Source organism: Terrapene carolina, unplaced genomic scaffold, assembly GCF_002925995.2.
Source record: "Terrapene carolina triunguis isolate 2854851 unplaced genomic scaffold, T_m_triunguis-2.0 Scaffold212, whole genome shotgun sequence".
NCBI lineage: Eukaryota > Metazoa > Chordata > Testudines > Emydidae > Terrapene > Terrapene triunguis.
In genome coordinates, this window is record NW_020664563.1 from 11,419,352 (window position 1) to 11,432,256 (window position 12,905).

General features: G+C 38.7%; 1 protein-coding gene across 4 annotated transcripts in view; it reads left to right on the top strand.

Annotated features, from left to right (window-relative positions):
* Positions 1-12,905, top strand: part of LOC113407498 (ras-specific guanine nucleotide-releasing factor RalGPS1) — a 287,535-nt gene that overhangs the window by 106,978 nt on the left and 167,652 nt on the right. For all 4 annotated transcript variants that reach the window (XM_026656083.1, XM_026656082.1, XM_026656084.1 and 1 more), the window contains one exon: positions 1,016-1,105. In XM_026656083.1, coding sequence (XP_026511868.1) covers positions 1,016-1,105 — 90 coding nt within the window. The remainder of the gene's footprint in view (positions 1-1,015; positions 1,106-12,905) is intronic.

Genomic DNA, 12,905 nt, shown 5'->3' on the forward strand with positions numbered 1-12,905 from the left:
GGAACTGAAACTTTCCACTCTAGGAATGAAATCCTGGCCCCATTTAAGAGAGTGGGAGTTTTGCTATTGATTTCAGTGGAGCCTAAACTGAACTCAAGCCAGGTCTCAGCTCAAAAGTGAATGTTTTTGGGACGTTTACACACAACATATTCAATACTTTCTCCATTTAAAAATAGGCTTTCTACATACACTTACCTCAAACAGCAGAACTTTAAAGCTTACCTTCATACATGGTTAGCCCTCAGTGAAGAAATCTATGAGGGCAAGGCTAGCTTTTATGGAGGAGGAGGAAAAGTTTAGGAACAACTTTCAAATGAGAAAATAGGAATTAAAAATCGGTGTATGCATGCAACACACTTTTTTTTTTAACTGCAAGTTTTTAGTTATGTTATTGCCTGCAGTACTGTGGAGTTATACAGTTTCATAGTGGTTAAATTCATAATTCTATAGTATCAAAATGATATTTTCCCTCTAAATTCAGAATAGTGTCGTTTAAATTCTCTGGCATCACAGAAAAACACAATTGCATAACTTCATAAGCAGAATTTTTGTTTATCTGTTGTAGGTCTTGCAGTTTATAGAGTTTATATAATAGAATTCTAAACTTCATATTATAGTTAGCTATAATGTTTTTAAAATCTAATGTAATTAAATTCAAATATCTACATTAATGCAACTTAAAGTTGTAAACTTCAAATATTAAAGTCAGGAAATTCGAAAGTTCAGGATCTCAGAGCAATATTAATGTAGTCACATTTTGCATATAGGGAGGTGTTTTGAATTATTAAGGCTTTTAAGTTAATTTATTTAATAAGTATTATGTGCAGTTTGGGTCAGTTAAGATTTTTATAGCAATGTTAACTTTTGCATTTCCTAACTTACAGAGTTGCTGTAAGTATGATATTTGCTTTGATGTAGTTTTTAATGTATTTAATTTTTTCATTTCATATATGAAACATACTTGCTTTAACTGCCTTTTTATGTGTTTTAAAACTAGGTGAATTTTCTTTTTCAGGTAAGCTTCTGGGTCGTTAGAGAGATTCTTCATGCACAAACTTTAAAAATAAGAGCTGAAGTTTTGAGCCACTATATTAAAACTGCTAAGGTAAGACTTTATTTGTTTTGGGACTTGATATGCTGTAACTTTTATATGCGAGTTCACCCTTTCAAAAATGCATGTGGATAAATATTTGTTTAACACTCCATTTGGCTGCAGTGGTGTCTGTTAACATGTGGTAGTGTTTGGCCTCATCAGTGTGACAACATCAGCAGAAAGGGTGACAGACCAAAGCTCCAGAACTGGAGTTATATGCCTAAAGAAAAATTTACTTGGTTTAAGAAAATGCTTTCAGATGCTGTATTTCAAATAATTTACTAATTAATTTTTACTAATTTTAATGTTTACTAATTTTATTTTTCTATCAGTATAATTTATTTCCCGTTTTGTTGGATAATCTGAATTAAGCACCTGTCGCTATTTGCAGGCTCTGAATATTTTACTTTGCTCTGGCTGCTGTTCTTTAAAATACATTGTTTATTTTTGCTGCTTGGAAGGAAAGGGCCTGAGACCTCTTTTCTTCTAGTAATAATGTTATGGCTAATATCAATCTGTCTGGTATGAAATACTTTCTTTTGGGTGTAATACAATTTCAAAAATATTTTTTTGAGTAAAGGTGTAGTAGATCAAGCAGCCGCTAGCCATGTTTCCCTCATCTCATATTAATGTTGCCTGTTCCAATACATTAGCTAATCATCCATGTACAAATCCTGTTGTTACTTGTGTGAATACTCTTCCATTGTGCAACCTCTGCATGGGGCTGAGTTCCCTGCGAAGCTCTAGACAGCTCCCTACAAAGTACTATGAAATGTTTTGAGGGCAAGATAGAAGATCTCCTATTCTCTTCCCTGTCTCTCTGCTTCATGGTTTCTTATAGCACCTATCACTATAATATCTAGGTGATGGAAGCTATCCCAAGCATTAGGTTCCCACATTTTCCCCCATAGATCTTAGCATCCATCTGGAAAAAAATCAGAGGGGGGGGGAACACAGGGTTTTAGAATTCAACTTGTTTAGAATTCAAACCCTTGTATGTCTCTTAACAGTGTTACTGGGGTTGAAATGATGTAGGTTTTGTCAGTTAAAACTTGTCAGAGTTGTGTGCAAGTGGGTTTGGGCATGCCTTTTCTATTCAGGTCCTTATATAGTCTTCATCACTATTTAATGCCTTAAATTTTGCCCTGAAAAATAAGATTAGGAGAAAGAAAAGGGATAAAACCTCTAGGATCTATTTTAACTGAAATTTTATTAAAAAGTAGTAACATTAAAAAGATTTTGTTCTGTTCCTGACTGCACTCTTTAACAGAAATATATGGCTAGAATCACTCCCCTGTTTACATCTGGAGAAACTGTCATAGAACTAGGCAAAGGTCCCCAAAGGTCAACCAGGAGTTGGGGAGGTTATGGCAGGAGATCAGTAATAGTACAGAAGTTTGGAATGGCTGATTGAAAAAAGGACCTGGTCAGGGGATGTTAGGTGTGCACACATTCAGCACCAACTTGAAGCCGATTTGGCTCCAGTACTCCTATATCTTTCCCATTGGGTAATTAAAGCTTCTCTTTTCTGATGGAAATCCCTAAGGGAGGGCAATGGTGGAAACTCCACCTGACCTTCCTGTAAGTGAATTTGCCTGGGTGGATGGTAAAAGGGACCTCATTAGCTAGGAGGGATTCAATTTATACCCTGTTCTGTCTTCAGAAAATCTTGCCCAGTTAACACTTGTAAATACCATAACTGAACTGCCACTTATTTTCAATTCGTTGTTGTATTACAGCCACTGACACACAGCCTGAAATACTGTATGCAATATTCTGCCAAGATCTCCCTCTCTGAAATGTCTGCAGTTTTGAGATAATTGTGGAAGCCCACTACATTTTATCATTCGCTTTAGCCATGGAATTGAGATTTGTGTTTAATAGTAAAACGCACAAAATTTACTGAAAATAGTTCTTGAGTCTTTAATCTGTTATAACACATTAACCCTGAGCTAAATGTAAGCTTCAGGAAGCGTGCTTATTCTAAAACACCTTCTATTACCAGGCATGTAATGCACCTTTGTCAGCTTTGTGGAAAGTACTTACTGGTACTTTTACCTGCCTGCCAATATTCATAACTCCAGCATTTTTATTAACACGCAATTCCCTGTTGTTGGTTGTGAAGTGACTCAAATTATATTCTAATCCCTGGAAAACTCTGCAGATTTCTCCACTCAAATCAGGAAGAATCTTGTGTTGTTGATACTTAGTGTGTCACCCTCATTGCAAGGAAATATAACTAAATTCTAACCATCACACTTATTCACCTCATACAATATAGTTTGATTTCTGATACATTAAAGGAAACATCAAAACACAGATTCTGCTAATATGTTCTCCATCCTGTACTTTCATAACACAGGAATTCTACTTAGTGTCTGACTACATCACTGCAACTAGAATGTGGTTTCTGAACTTGTGAACACAAGACGCTTTTGTATTTCCTAACTTTTCTTCTGTTTAGACCCAAATTCATTTCTGTTCTTTGTACATTTGGTATTATCTTTTATTGTAAATTGTTTTCGTCACAAGTTTAATGAAACGGAGGTTATAGAAAATATATGATAACACTAATCCCACATTATCTAAACTGTTCTATTTTTCAAAAGTTGTCCATTTTGCACTTGCAGAGTTTGAGACACATGGAAGTTTCTTTCAGAGATGTTGAGAAAATTTACACACATCGTTTGGTCAATAATAGTTTTTTTTGTCTACACAGATTCCCACTCTTGGGGTTATTCTTCCCTTTTAAAATGCAAGCCTGAAGCACTTCAACTATCTGTTCAAGTCAGTTCATGAGTTTAAGGAGTCAAATGTTTTCAAGTGAGGCTATATCAGATACATACACCAGAAACAATCATTTTAAGGTTTAGTTTTGCATCTTATCAGTTTAAACTGAGGTCGTCTCAACATCCTCCTTACTTCAGGCATGCAGAAAAGCCAACACTAGAGAGAGAAACATGCTCCATCTGTAGCTGCTGAGTCTGTGGCCCTATTGGCATCAAATCAGCAATTTTGATGGGATGCCTGGGAGCCTTAGTTTCTGTAGAAAATACAGAAAATACCCTCCACCCTGGTTCCCATTTGAGGACTGTTTCTCTTAATGTTCTGTGACATGAAGTGGAAAATACATTAGACCAGTGAGTACTAATAATAATCCAGAAACGATTTTCAATCCTATTCCGCTCCATCATTGTTGTTCATTATTTACATTACCATAGCAGTACTCATGCACCAGGACCCTATTGTGCTAGGGACTACAGAAACAGACTGAAAAGATAGTCCCTGCCTCTAAAGTGTTTATAATCTAAGTCGAAGACAGTAACAACAGATGGATACATATAGATGGAGGAGTGGAAGGAAACAGTGAGACCATATTCATCCGCATGAAGGCAGTGGCCTAACCATTGTCAAGCTTTTTTGTTGGCATCATAACAAAGGAGAGTTTTCTTTAAGAGGGATTTGAAGGAGGAAAATGAGGTAGCTTTGCAGATGGTTTATGGGGAGCTCCTCCCAAGCATGAGGGGTAGCATGGGAGAAAGCACAATGATGCTAATTTGAAAATCTAACAAGTGGGTGATGGACACTGACATAGTTGCCTGGTCAGAGGAAGGGGCTGACACTTCAACAGTGAATGGGAGATGGTATGTAGGGTGGAGAGGGCCTTAGAAGTGAGAACAAGCAGTTCATATTTAATGTGATCGAGAAGGTGGAGCCTGTGGAGGGATGCAAAGAGAGAGTTACCATGATCAAAGCAGTGGGCAAGGAGAATGATCTTTGCAGCAAGATTCTGAATGGATATGAGGGAGGCAAAATTACATTTATCAGGGCCAGAGAAAGATATTGTAGTAATCAAGATGAGAACCAGGACAAGAAATTTTGCTGTGTGGATTGACTAGGATAGGCTGTATCTTAGAGATGTCTTGCAGAAAGAATGTAGAAAATATAGATATATCTTGATGTGAGGACATAGAGACATCAGAGTCAAAGATGACACCCATGTTACAGGCCTGAGTGACAGGCAGAATGGTGGTGGTGTCCACAGTGATCAAGAAAAGAGGTAGGGGAGAGGACTTGTGGGCAGAAAGATTAAGAGCGCCATTTGACTTATGTAGAGCTTGACTGACAGGCACACCTCCATGAGGAAATAGCAGAACGTGATGCCAAGATTTTAGCTTGGGTAGAAGGAGACAGGTCTGTAGTAAAGAGCACTCCATGTTGCCTGCCTTTTCCTAATGCCTTTTCAGTGATCTTGTTCACAAGAAAGCTATTGTGATCCTAGGATGTGTAAACAGAGGAATTTTGAGTAGGGGTAGAGAGGTTTGGAGCTCTATATTTGGCACTGGTGCGACTGCTGCTGGAAAACTATGTCCAGTTTTGGTGCCCATAATTCAAGAAAGATGTTGATAAATTGTAAAGGGTTCAGAGAAGAGCGCTGAGAATGATTAAAGGATTAGAAAACATGCCTTTATAGCAGGGGTGGGCAACCTATGGCACGCGTGCCAAAGGTGGCACGCAAGCTGATTTTCAGTGGCACTCACACTGCCTGGGTCCTGGCCACCGGTCTGGGGGGCTCTGCATTTTAATTTGATTTTAAATGAAGCTTCTTAAACATTTTACAAACCTTATTTACTTTACATACAACAATAGTTTAGTTATATATTATAGACTTATAGAAAGAGACCTTCTAAAAACGTTACAATGTATAAATTAGAGTGAATAAATGAAGACTCGGCACACCACTTCTCAAAGGTTGCCGACCCCTGCTTTATAGTGATATAGACCCAAAGAGCTCAAACTATTTAGCTTAACAAAGAGAAGATTAAGGAGTGACTTGATTACAGTCCGTAAGTATCTAAATGGGAAACAAATATTTAATAATGGACTCTTCTGTCCAGCAGAGAAAAGTATAACAGGGTTCAATGGCTGGAAATAAAAGCTAGACAAATTCAGACTGGAAATAAGGTGTACATTTTTAACAATGATGTTAATTAACCACTGGAATAATTTACCAATGATCATGGTGGATTCTCCATCATTGATAATTTTCAGATCAAGATTGGATGCTTTTCTCAAAGATCTGTTCTAGAAATTTTTGGCGAAGTTCTATGGCCTGTATCATACAGGTCAGACTAGATGGTCACAATAGTCTCTTCTGGCCTTGGAATCTATGACTCTAACCTCCCCTGCTAGGAAGTGCAATTTAGGTAAAGATACTGGCAAATTAACTATTTAGCTGAAACTCAGACCATTTTTAGGAGAATGTTAGGGTGCGGACACATTGCCAGTTTGTCCTTATGAACCATCACATAATGTGGATCAGCCCTCTTAGCTCACTATCTCTTGTTCCTGAAGTGTTTGCCATCAGAAACACTGTCTCCTGGAAAAATGGTTTGGAGAATATTCTGAAAGAGGTTAGTGTGGTGGTCTGTAGGTTGTGAGCACCAAGTTCTGTCTCGCAAAGATGGAGGTTCAACAACAAGCCGAAAAATGTTTCTGAATTTCTTCAGTGTGGCATATGCAATGACTAAAGGAGTGATTTTTACAAAGGCACAAAAGACAAGTAAGCACCAGCTGCCATTTGTGCTTTTGAAAATCTCTGCTAAATGTCCCTGTACTGGGGAACAGTGAGTTGAAAAAACGGAGGGGAACTTCAGCTGTAGTCAGTCACCCTGCAGTTCTTGAGACTTAATCAGGTTGGCTGACTCAGGAGCTACACCTTTCTTCCATTTCAGAAAGTAACTTTATCTTGTACAAGCTTTGGAGATCTCTAGCGGGATCTGATGAACCTCTTCAGAGTAGGCTGTGCATGAAATTGGAAAAGTGTCATAATCTCAAGTGCTAGACTCAAGTCCTGTTGACCTGACTCTCTTGGGATCAAAAGGTCCTGAAGAATTGAGGCTAGAATTTTCAAAGGCGCCTACGGGAGTTAAGCGTCTAGCTCCTATTTCAATATCAATGGGGACTGGGCACATAACTCCTTTAGGTGCCTTTTGAAAATCCCAGCCTGAAAGTATTATCAAAGTTTAATTCCAGAAGATCCAAATACCAAGTTGGAATTATCAATATTTACATAAGTTTTAGCCTGTTATATCTTCATTATAACCTCTGGGATCAATAATTTCAGAGGAAAATTTAAACAAAAGTTTTGACCCCAGTCCACATAAACCAAGACTCCTGGCACTTCAGAACAGAATAACACTTATTAATTGTAATATAGAAGTTTTATTTGAGGCTTTTGCCACCACAGGAATATTGACTTCATAGCAGCATTTTTTAATGTGTGTTTGATTCTGATCATCTGATAAGATTAGTTTTCCCCCCAAAATTTTCTTGTTTAATCTATTCTATCTTGTATTTAGCTGTGACATTTAGTACCTTTCCCAGACCTGAAGAATAACTTTGTGTATCTCAAAAGCTTTTCTTTCACCAACAGAAGTTGGTCCAATAAAAGATATTACTTCACCCACCTTTTGTCTCTGTCATGGGACCAACAAGGCTACAACAAAACTGCAAACAATTACCAAAATGTCTGTTTTGCAGTCTAGTTTTTTAGATCACACCTCTTATGGATAAAGGGTTATATTTCTTACGTAGTTTTGTTTTTCCTGAACCCATACTATTAGCTATGATCTCATTAGCTAAGAAGAATTGGGCTTGATTGATATTTTGGTAGGAGACCTCTAAGGTTGTGACAGATTTCACTTACTAATCTACCTGAGGCGTCAGGTGATCAGGCTGAGGCCACAGGATCATTTGGGGAGGAGATGACGAAACACACCAAGAGTTTAAAATTTAAAGCTTTATTAATAAAAGAATAAAATACCAGCGGAGAGTGATGGGTGCTCCCCACGCCACTCAGAGGAAGGAAGAAAGCATTAGTGCTCTAAGCTGTAACCCACTTTCATACTCACTTAGTTCTCCTCTTCTCACGGCTGTGGAGCTGTAGATTTCTTGTCTAGCCCATGACCTTGGGCCAGGGCCAGCGTCTTATCTCCACACAGAGCTAGCTGAAGTGCCGAGTTAACCCGTTCTCTGCTCTCTTTCTTCTTTCCCCCTCTTGGCCTCTTGCACCCTGCAAGGAATCTTCCATTCCATATTCACACCTTTGGCTCTCCCCCGAAATGCCTTGCGTTGCTTGCAACCGCGTTAGCAACATACAATGCTGATTTGCCTCCCCATGGGACCCCTGAGGGCCTGTGACAAAGTAAGCTTAGAGTCCTGCAAGAAGCAGTATTTCAGCAGGTGACATTCTAACCCATTAGTCAGCACTTAACCAATGCTTCAGCAAGCTGCTGAATATTGGGATAAAGTACTGTTGGAGGTATTTATCTTTTGAATGAGACATAAAATTACAGTTTTAAATTTAACACTTGTGACTAAACACCTGGGGAAGTTTTTGCAAGAGTAGTGGTGTTTGTGCTGGCCGTGTTTATTATTACTATTACTTTCTGCTTACCTTACCTTCCTTCTAATTTCAGTTAGATATTGTATTATTCTCTTCTTGTAACACTGTTTGCAAAGTGCTTGTATGGACTATCAGTTATTGAGTTTTACCCAAGAGAAAGCTGCATCTCAATGGTGGAAGAAGGGTTCTGATTATATATAAACATAATCTTGTAAAGTACTTTAGTTTCTCGAACAGCTTAATGGGACTAAATTGGGGGGCCCAGATAATCTTCATCCAAGAATATTAAAGGAACTGGCACATGAAATTGCAAGCCCATTAGCAAGAATTTTTAATGAATCAGTAAACTCAGGGGTTGTACCGTACGACTGGAGAATTGCTAACATAGTTCCTATTTTTAAGAAAGGAAAAAAGGTGATCCGAGTAACTATAGGCTTGTTAGTTTGACATCTGTAGTATGCAAGGTCTTGGGAAAAATTTTGAAGGAGAAAGTAGTTAAGGACATTGAGGTCAATGGTAATTGGGACAAAATACAACATGGTTTTACAAAAGGTAGATCGTGCCAAACCAACCCGATCTCCTTCTTTGAGAAGGTAACAGATTTTTTAGACAAAGGAAACGCAGTGGATCTAATTTACCTCGATTTCAGTAAGGCATTTGATACGGTTCCACATGGGGAATTATTAGCTAAATTGGAAAAGATGGGGATCAATATGAAAATTGAAAGGTGGATAAGGAACTGGTTAAAGGGGAGACTACAACGGGTCATACTGAAAGGTGAACTGTCAGGCTGGAAGGAGGTTACTAGTGGAGTTCCTCAGGGATCGGTTTTGGGACCAATCTTTTTATTACTGACCTTGGCATAAAAAGTGGGAATGTGCTAAGAAAGTTTGTGGATGACACAAAGCTGGGAGGTATTGCTAATACAGAGCAGGACCGGGATATCATACAGGAAGATCTGGATGACCTTGTAAACTGGAGTAATAGTAATAGGATGAAATTTAATAGTGAAAAGTGCAAGGTCATGCATTTAGGGATTAATAACAAGAATTTTGGTTATAAATTGGGGACACATCAGTTGAAAGTAACAGAGGAGGAGAAGGACCTCGGAGTATTGGTTGATCACAGGATGACTATGAGCCGCCAACGTGATATGGCCGTTAAAAAAGCTAATGTGGTCTTGGGATGCATCAGGCGAGGTATTTCCAGTAGAGATAAAGAGGTGTTAGTACCGTTATACAAGGCACTGGTGAGACCTCATCTGGAATATTGTGTGCAGTTCTGGTCTCCCATGTTTAAGAAGGATGAATTCAAACTGGAACAGGTACAAAGAAGGGCTACTAGGATGATCTGAGGAATGGATCTTATGAAAGGAGACTCAAAGAGCTTGGCTTGGTTAGCCTAACCAAAAGAAGGCTGAGGGGAGATATGATTGCTCTTTATAAATATATCAGAGGGATAAATATCAGGGAGGGAGAGGAATTATTTAAGCTTAGTACCAATGTGGACACAAGAACAAATGGATATAAACTGGACATCAGGAAGTTTAGACTTGAAATTAGATGAAGGTTTCTAACCATCAGAGGAGTGAAGTTCTGGAACAGCCTTCCAAGGGGAGTAGTGGGGGCAAAAGACATATCTGGCTTCAAGACTAAGCTTGATAAGTTTATGGAGGGGATGGTATGATGGGATAGCCTAATTTTGGCAATTAATTGATCTTTGATTATTAGCAGGTAAATATGCCCAATGGTCTGTGATGGGATGTTAGATGGGGTGGGATCTGAGTCAGTACAGAGAATTCTTTCGTGGGTGCTGGCTGGTGAGTCTTGCCCACATGCTCAGGGTTTAACTGATCGCCGTATTTGGGGTCGGGAAGGAATTTTCCTCCAGGGCAGATTGGCAGAGGCCCTGGAGGTTTTTCGCCTTCCTCTGCAGCATGGGGCATGGGTCACTTGCTGGAGGATTCTCTGCACCTTGAGGTCTTTAAACCACGATTTGAGGATTTCAATAACTCAGGCATAGGTTAGGGGTTTGTTACAGGAGTGGGTGGGTGAGATTCTGTGGCCTGCGTTGTGCAGGAGGTCAGACTAGATGATCATAATGGTCCCTTCTGACCTTAAAGTCTATGAGTCTATAAGTCTCTCATCCAGACAGATTCTATTTAGTGACTTATGGTGTTTAAACTCTCTAGTTTGCAACAGACAAATATTTTTGTTGCATGCATATTTTTATTTTTGGTTTAAAAATTATTTGTGCTTAATGGCAATAAAAACTTAATTAGCATTACATGTGCAATTTTGGATGGGAATCTTTTTCTTTATTGGATAGTGCTAGGAATACATAATAACATGGGAAAATCAGGAATCTTTATAATAGAACAAACAAATGAATTTCAACTAATCACATACTATGTAAATCATACTTTCATTTACATAAATGCAAATTTAATTTGAGCTGTATTATTGAACGTTCAATATAATATTGAAAAGGTGTGTGTGTGTGTGTGTGTGTGTGTGTTTAAGTGCTCTTTAATGACTTTAAGGTACAAATCATGTGTTGGGTCAGTGTGGAAGTGCACCACCACAGCAGGAGCTACAGTTGTCCCTAAAGTAGTCATGATACCTTACAGAGCTCTAGGGTGAGCAAATGATATAGCATCTATTTCCCTTTGCACCAGGCCAGCTTGCTGGCTTCCATGCAAGGTGGGCAGCACAGGGTCTTGCCTCATCCTCTTAGCAGAGGCAAGTACTCTTATGATACCCAACTATAAATATGGGGCTGCCTGTGTGGAGCACAAGGTATGGAGAGTCCCTCTGTTCTTTCTTCCCTCCTCATTGCCTTGTGCACCCTTATGGGGTTAGGTACCAGTATTGGCCTAAGAATTTTTTTAATATGAAGCATTGTGGGATGATAAAAATTAAGGGTTTGTCCACCCGGGGATCTCCAGAAAAATTAGTCCAAATTAACTAAAGGTTTCAATTTAAAGTGGATTAGCTAAACAGCATTAAGATCCCATGTGAATGTTCTTATTTAGAATTAAAGTGGCCTTAATGTGGGTTAGTTTAATACATTGAATTGAGATAAACTGAATTAAGGCCACTTTAATTCTGATTGACTGTCCCCAGGGGGGTTTAAGGCAGTTTAACTAGTCCACTGTAAATTCACACCTTTAGTTAATTAAGGGCTGGTCTATACTTAGCCGCTAGTTCGGCGGCTGGAAATCGAACTTCCTGGTTCAATTTATCGCGTCTGGTCTGGACGCGATAAATTGAACCAGGAAGTGCTCGCCGTCGACTGCGGTACTCCAGCTCAACGAGAGGAGTACCGCGGAGTCGACGGGGGAGCCTGCCTGCCGCGTGTGGACCGCGTCTGAACCGCGGTAAGTTCGAAGTAAGGTATGTCGACTTCAGCTACGTTATTCACGTAGCTGAAGTTGCGTACCTTACTTCGACTTGGGGGCTTAGTGTAGACCAGGCCTAAGACTAATATTTCTGAGTGTCCCCATGTAGACAAGCCCTAAGTATTGAGAGTGAAATTGTTCTTTTAACAATGAGACCAAAAGATGTGAAATATTTCTAAAGGTTTGTCTTCGTGGGGGAATAGGTATTGCAGAATAGCTATTCCTCACTAGTTTCCCATGTGGACACACTTATTCCACACTAAGAATGCCTTTGTGAGGTTTAACTTAATCAATTTTGGAAGTGTATTAAGCTAAACTGCAAGGTATTTTAATGCAGAATTGGTATGTCCACATTGGGAGCTAGTGTGAAATAGCTATTGCACTTTAAAATCACACTTCAGCTTATTCTGCACTTCTCCATGTAGTGCTTAGAGAACAAAAGATGTGAAGTATTTCTAATAGTGTTTCGACTCTATACGGTTTGAATTCACTAATTTTGCAATGTAGGGAAGACAGTTAATTTGCCAGTATGCTTATCATTTATTGCATTATATATAGGATGGTGTAAGAATGTATAGGGTGGTGTAAGACATTCATATATCCTGAATGTAATAGAAGTAGAGAACTAAAAATAAACAAAACCAAATCTAATAAGGGCTATAAAGACCAAAAAAAAGACCTATTTCCTAGTCATAGTGAGATCTACTGTATAAGCTTGGAAAATTTTTGTACAAATCACTTTTTGGTATGGCTTTTGCTTTTTTAATTAAAAATGAAAGGATGGGGATTTAAAAAAAAAAACTTAACTATTAATTTCCACATAAATAGGGAATCTGTTAAAGTGTGTAGTGAGAGAGGTTCACATATGGTGATCATCTGTGCAGAATCACAAAGAATAAAGTTTCCATGAAACTCAGTCCCCTAAAGATAATAGCTACAGTCATCCAAGGATTCACCCGTTATACACTGTAAAGATTTAATTAAGATACCATTTTTACACTGTT